A 6,725-nucleotide genomic window follows, 5' to 3' on the forward strand; every position below is an offset into this window, starting at 1 on the left:
TTCATAAAGTAATTAATGTATTTGGTTAAATTTGTAATTTTCTCAAAAATATAATGATTAAAAAGTTAGAATTATAAAACTAGGATAGGAATAACACTACCTTAATAATTCCGTTAAATCGATTTGGATCTTTTTTCGGTAATATCCTCGACGCTACCAAAATGTGAAAAACAAAAAGTGAGTGTCACTTTGTAAAATAATTTGGTATTTTGATGTTAGCGACAGCAGGACCACAAAACTTTCAAACTATCCATTACCACCACAAAATTCAACCAAAACCGATCTATCCATTCATCACACACAAATCTCATAACATGCTTCTTCAGGGGAGCTTCTTCTCCCTTCCATTCCGATCACCCCTCCGCCTCCGACCTCCGATCACCCACCACCACCTACCTCGCAAGTTCTCCTTCGCAGCGGTTTCATCTTCCGCCAGTTATGCCATCTCCGACCAAGAACTGGAATCACGGGGTTTCATCTTCCGCCGCACAATCGACGACCTGAACCTCGACCATTTAAACTCCGTTTTCGTCGCCGTCGGTTTCCCAAAACGAGACACCGACAAGATAAAAGTGGCGCTGGAGCATACAGATTCGTTGTTGTGGGTGGAGTATGAGAAGACGAAGAGACCGGTGGCGTTTGCTAGAGCCACCGGCGACGGCGTATTCAATGCTATTATTTGGGATGTGGTGGTTGATCCGAATTTTCAGGGGATTGGGTTGGGGAAGGCGGTGATTGAGAGAGTGGTGGAGGAGCTGCTGCAAAAGGGAATCACTAACATTGCTTTGTATTCGGAGCCCCGAGTTTTGGGATTCTATAGACCTCTCGGGTTTATTTCGGATCCAGAGGGGATAAGAGGAATGGTGTATTCAAGAAAGAATAAGAGAAAATAGTTGCGACAATAATTATATTTTTGTTGTTTTTTTATGATTGTTGATTTAAGTGTTGAATGTTAATTATAAATAATATAAATCAAGATGAAGACTATCTTCATAATTATTTCCGTTTTCTTAATTGTAATTTATAATACTTAGTTATATTTTTTGGTAATTTAAATAGAAAAGGATAAATTAAATATCTTTTTACTTTTCTTCCTATTCTCTATGCAAAATAATCACAAATGTTTTAAAATATTTTTTATTTTATCAAAATATGATATTTCTAACCATTTGATGTGGATAATAAGATAAAACAAAAAGAAAATGGGAAAAATACTAATGCCAAATATATTAATTACTTATTTAAAATTAGCCAAAAAAACACATTAGTCAAAACTAGTCTACGAAATAGTAGACAGGTTAGGGTTGACTACAGTCAACGATAGTTGACTACGGTTAACCTTCGAAAACTACTCTTTCGTCGCAACGGATTACTCTTTAGTGGTCCATCTACTGTTTTGTGACCAATTGGCTCATAGTATATGATATATTATTTTTCAGTTTATGTTATTTTTTCCTCATTTTTTCTTTCATTGTCTACTATTTTTTCTCAATTGAGCACCCGAACAACAACGAGGTACATCCTTTATTAATCAAAATTTTACCGTATTGTTGATTAGGAATAGTTTTTGTATATGGGGATAACCTTTTTTTTTTGAAAAAAAACAAAGCAATGTTTTAAAACCAGAGTTTTTAGTTGACCCGGTGTGATGATTGATTCACGAGTGAACCGGATCAACCGGTTGAACCGTCGGGTCAATCCAGTTTATGGTCTTTTTCTATTTTTATATATTTTTACTTTCGTGTATAATGCATAGACATATAAAACCAATAATTTGATGTCCTCAAAATTTAAACATTGAAAAAATATCAAAACATGTTACAGATAGTGCTTGTAATGGTTCTTCTTCCCTTGATTCCATATTTAACTGCATTGAAAAGCAATGTTATAATCAATATCATATTTAACTGCATTGAAAAGCAATGTTATAATCAATAAACATATGTTAATTGGATCCTAATTACATAATCTACACAATCAGAAACCTTGAAACAGTGATCAATTAACAATAAATAATCAGTAAACTAACCAAAACCGTCACCTTCACAGTCGATAGGAGAAGAAACATCAATTAATCGATCCAAGCCCTATCAAAACAGGTCAATCCGGTTTTAACCGGTTTGACTTAAACGGTTCGACCGTGGTTTACGGGAAACCAGGCCGATCTGTATTTTTACAAAAAACCGTTCTCAATCTATCCGCCTTCTACCCCGGGGCATGGTCCAACCAATTGAACCGACCGGGTCGACCCGAGTTTTAAAACATTGTGTACAAGTTCACACTGCACAATCTGTGCAGTGTGAACTTATACACACTACCTGGGTTTAAAACATTGTGTAGAAGTCTACACTGCACAATCTGTGCAGTGTGAACTTGTACACCGTAGGTTTCGTAAGAAAGCTAAGGTTTTAATTTTTTTTTTTCGGTTTTTTTCAAAAAAAAAAAATTATCCCCATACATAAAAACTACTTCTAATCAACAATACGATAAAATTTTGATTAAAAATGGACGTACCTCATGGTTCTTTAGGTCTTCCATTGAGAGAAATAGTAGACAATGGAAGAAAAAATAAAACTTTAACAAAAAAAAAAATAGTAAATTTTAGCAAAAAAATTAGTAAATTTTAGCAAAAACTTAGCCAAATTTACTCAAGAAGTAGTACAATTTACCAAAAAAAAAAAATAGTCAACACATTTATAAAGTAATCTACATTTTAGTAAAAAATTATTTTAATAAAGTAGTTATTAAAAAACTATTTTATATTTTACAAAAAATATTTTTTAACAAAATAATTGTCAAAAAACTACTTTACATTTTACAAATCATATTTTTAATCAAAAAAATACTTTCTATTAAAAAAATCATAGTTTTCAACCCAAAACTGTAGTTTTCGTTTAAAAAAAACGTAGATTTAACCCAAAACCGTAGGCTATGGTTTAGGAAACCATATATTATAGAGAGAAAACCGTATGTTTTAAATTAAACCTACGGTTTTATATCTTCAAAATGAAAAAATATATATATATTAAACACGAAACAATAGATGAAGTAGCGAAACAGTAGACGATTTTAAATACATACGGTTTCGTGGGCTATTTTGGAACAATTCATAATTTTTTGCTATAAATGTTAATTACTTCCTTAATTTGGCTAGATTAGTAATTAGCCCAAAGACAATATGTGCAAGGTGTGTTTGGTTGTAAATTATTTTTATTTTCTATAAAAATGATTTTTTAAAATATAGTTGATTTTTATTTTTCTTTTTCATTGAAAATTTTATAAAACGTGTTTGGTCTGAACTAATGAAGTTTTGATTTTTCATCTTAGAAAATTAAAAAACTTTAGAAAACTGTAAAAATTACTTTTCTAATTTACATAAAATTTGAAAAAGTATTTTTTTCTATTTTATTAGAAAACCTTGAAAAAATGAACGAACCAAACGCGTTTCCAAAAATTTTATTTTTCTTGAAAAAATTTCATAAAAAACCGGAAAAAATTTCATAACCAAACGCACCGTAATTTCTCATAAAACAAATATAGAAAAGCTTAAAGTTATTTGAAGGCAATGAACCACTATATTATCTTTGAATAAATTACACAAATTGTCCATCGGTTAGGTAACAAAAAGCATGTTTAGTCATTATTTTCAAAAGTTAACTCGGACCGTCCCTATGTTTCCATTTCCTTGCACGGTTAGTCCATATCACCGTTACTCGTTAGTCGTTTTCGTTTAAATACCCCAAATGCATGTTTAGTCCCTTATTTCTTTTAAATTTATCATTTCAATCCTTCATTTCTTTTTAAAATACTATATTGTCATTTTTCTTCGGTTGATCATAATCTATCAATTAAATTCGATGAATTATAAATTTTAAAAACTTCATATCATTTTCCTCTCTCTCTCTCTCTCTCTCTCTCTATATATATATATATATATATATATATATATATATATATATATATATATATATATATATATTCTCTGTCTTTTTTCACAATTTGGGCAATCAACTCATATCATTATCGGCAACCATGACCATCACCGACAGACCACTAATCGCCAACGATGTTAATTTCACCATAGAAAAGAAACACAAAGCACACATACCTTGTATGTGTGTGATGCTACGATACAAAGAGAGACAAAAATTATATTCTAACAATAATTTTGTTCAGATCTACGATTTAGGGTACGCCAATAACAACTCCCTTTGTTTTCGTCGTCTTTTGTCTTCTATGTTCAGATATGTGATTTAGGGCATGCCATCAACAACCATTTAATATCTAGATTTCAGATCTATACTCCATTCGCAGATCTATATTTCGACAACTCTTCTCTATTTTCCGATGGTGATAAGTGGTGGTTGCAAGAGCTGAGAAACAAGATAGGACACAAATCTAGGGTTTCGATTCTACATCTCAGTCCCTTTGGATTTTACATTGATGTAGGGATTTCATGACTAATTTTAGGATTGGGGACTTCATCTCGAAATCAATATTGATTAGAGGTTTTAGATTATGATTTTGTGCTGATTATAAGTTCCAAATTCTGGTTCTAGTATCAAATTTGGGTTTGAGCTTTAGATTTTGGTTATAGCATCAAATTTGGTGTAGACGAGTGGTGGTTAGTGAAGGTGATGACTGCGAAAGGAGATGGTTATCGGCAATGATATGAGATAATTGCCCGAATTGAGAAAGAGGACAGAGAATAGAGAGAAAATGAGAGAGAGAGAGAGAGAGAGATAGAAAAAGAGAGAGAGAGAGAGATGAAAATGATATAAGTTTTTATAATTTATAATTAATTTAATTTCACTGATAAATTATAAATAAATAAATAAAAAGCAATATAACAAGGAACTGAAATGATAATTTAAAAGAAATGAGGGCTTAAACGTGCTTTCGGGGCACTTAAACGGAAATCTTAACGGCTAACGGCAATAAAAACTAACCATGCAAGGAAATGAAAATATAGGAATGATATGAATTAATAACTTAAAAATAGAGACTAAACGTGTTTTTTAATATCTAACCAAGGGACAATTCGTGTAATTTACTCATTATGTTGTTTAAACTATTTGTATTAAAGTTTACTTCTACATATGATGCCTTTAATATGATATGTTTTTATGGTATTTTTTTTTAGACAAAACTGTAAAATTGGTCCCTGTGGTACTCAAAAAAACTTTGGATAGGTCCAAAAAGTTTCCAACTTGCATGGATGGTCCAAAATCAAGGTTTTCCTTTGGTTTTGGTCCTGAAAATGTTGAAATGTATATTTTACCCTTATTATTTCTTTTTTCTATTTTTTATTTAGTTTAGTTTTTAAAAAATTATAAAAAAATAGAAAATAAAAAAAATGTCAACATACCCTCTCCACAACTCCACCCACCGTACCCCTTTCCCTCTCTCTCCCTCTCTCCCACTCACACACTCTATCTCTCTCTCTCTCTCTTCTTCTTCTTTTTCAAAAAGAAAAAAAAAACCTCGATTTTTTGCTACAGATTACACTTCTTCTTCTTCTTCTTCACCTGCAAATCAAAAAAAAAAAAAAAAAAAAAAAAAAAAAAAAAAAAAAAAAAAACTCAATTTTTTGCTACAGATTACACGAACAATGAGACCCCCAAAAAACATGGTTCTTCAATTTATTTTGCCCACCTTCAAGAACCAACTCCTATTCTTCAGTGATCAAACACAAACACCCCATTTTTAATCTCTCTAGATTAGTTTTCCCTCTTCCCTGTTATTGCAATTGAAGGTGGTAGTTGACTGCATCTGTATCTTTCTTCTTTACTTCCCTTATTTTTTCCCAAAATAGAGAGTTAAGTGGGGGTTCGTCTCCAGTGAGATTTTCCGACAAATACAAAAAGAATAGGATACAGGTCAATGCTGAATATGGAGGAAATATGAGGGAGGACATGTAGTCGGTGGTTATTGTACCTGTCGATTTAGAAGACTCTGTCTCCTTTATTTGGTGTATGCAGATCTATAACCCTCTATCTTCATGTACCATTAATCTGGAACACATCAATTCTTCATCATCCAGATAACCAACATCGTCCGAGAAGTCCACTGTGAAGCACCTTCATCTACTACTAGAGACAACCTCCCTCGTCTTCGTCTCTCATCCAGTCAAATCAATTATGGCTTCCAATCGATTTATCTATTTTCTAAAATGAACTAGAAACAATTGACTTTTAAACTATTTGGAAACAATCGATGTTCTCAAACTCAAAGTGATAAACACTGGGTGTGTCTCTATTTATTTGGATTTAGGTGAAATGGAGGGTACGTTCTTGTGATACATACAATACTTTGTATATATATGTGTGTGTGTGAGAGAGAGAGAGAGAGAGAGGGCGAGGAAGAAGAAGATGAGAGGGGGGAGGGGGTAGAGATATGGGGTGGGCCTTTTTATTTACAGACAACTAGAAAATGTAAACAAAATACAAAATAGAAATTTAGAGGGCAAAACAGTCAATTCAAGTACTCCATGGACCAAAACTACAAAAGTTTCTTAATTTTAGGATGGAACCAAAGGAAAACCTTGATTTTGGACTATCTATACAAGTTGAAAACTTTTTGGATCAAATCTAAAGTTTTTTAGATACCACAGGGATCAATTTTGCAGTTTTATCTTTTTTTTTTTTTTAAATAAGGTTATTATAAATACGTTTTTTGTGTTACTCAAACTAGAATTTGGGCCATTTTTAATCATTCAAAATATT

General features: G+C 31.9%; 1 protein-coding gene and 1 long non-coding RNA gene across 2 annotated transcripts; one reads left to right on the forward strand and one right to left on the reverse strand.

The window, feature by feature from the left end:
* Positions 1-233: 233 nt before the first annotated feature.
* LOC145043870 (Acyl-CoA N-acyltransferases (NAT) superfamily protein) lies at positions 234-999 on the forward strand. The gene has a single exon (XM_078992643.1). It carries the CDS (start codon positions 315-317, stop codon positions 891-893), a length of 579 nt encoding a protein of 192 aa, XP_078848769.1. The 5' UTR covers positions 234-314; the 3' UTR covers positions 894-999.
* Positions 1,000-5,273: 4,274 nt separating this feature from the next.
* On the reverse strand, positions 5,274-6,373 carry LOC145039224 (uncharacterized). Its single transcript, XR_013679801.1, has 2 exons — positions 5,656-6,373; positions 5,274-5,528 (listed from the first exon to the last, which is right to left on the reverse strand). It is a non-coding gene; the product is annotated as an uncharacterized LOC145039224 (long non-coding RNA).
* Positions 6,374-6,725: the final 352 nt, after the last annotated feature.

Source organism: Lactuca saligna, chromosome 4 (assembly GCF_052625555.1).
Source record: "Lactuca saligna cultivar CGN05327 chromosome 4, ASM5262555v1, whole genome shotgun sequence".
Lineage (NCBI taxonomy): Eukaryota > Viridiplantae > Streptophyta > Magnoliopsida > Asterales > Asteraceae > Lactuca > Lactuca saligna.

What these genes read in the sequence shown, in the direction of transcription:
- LOC145043870 (XM_078992643.1), top strand. Translation starts at nt 315, where the DNA reads ATGCTTCTTCAGGGGAGCTTCTTCTCCCTTCCATTCCGATCACCCCTC.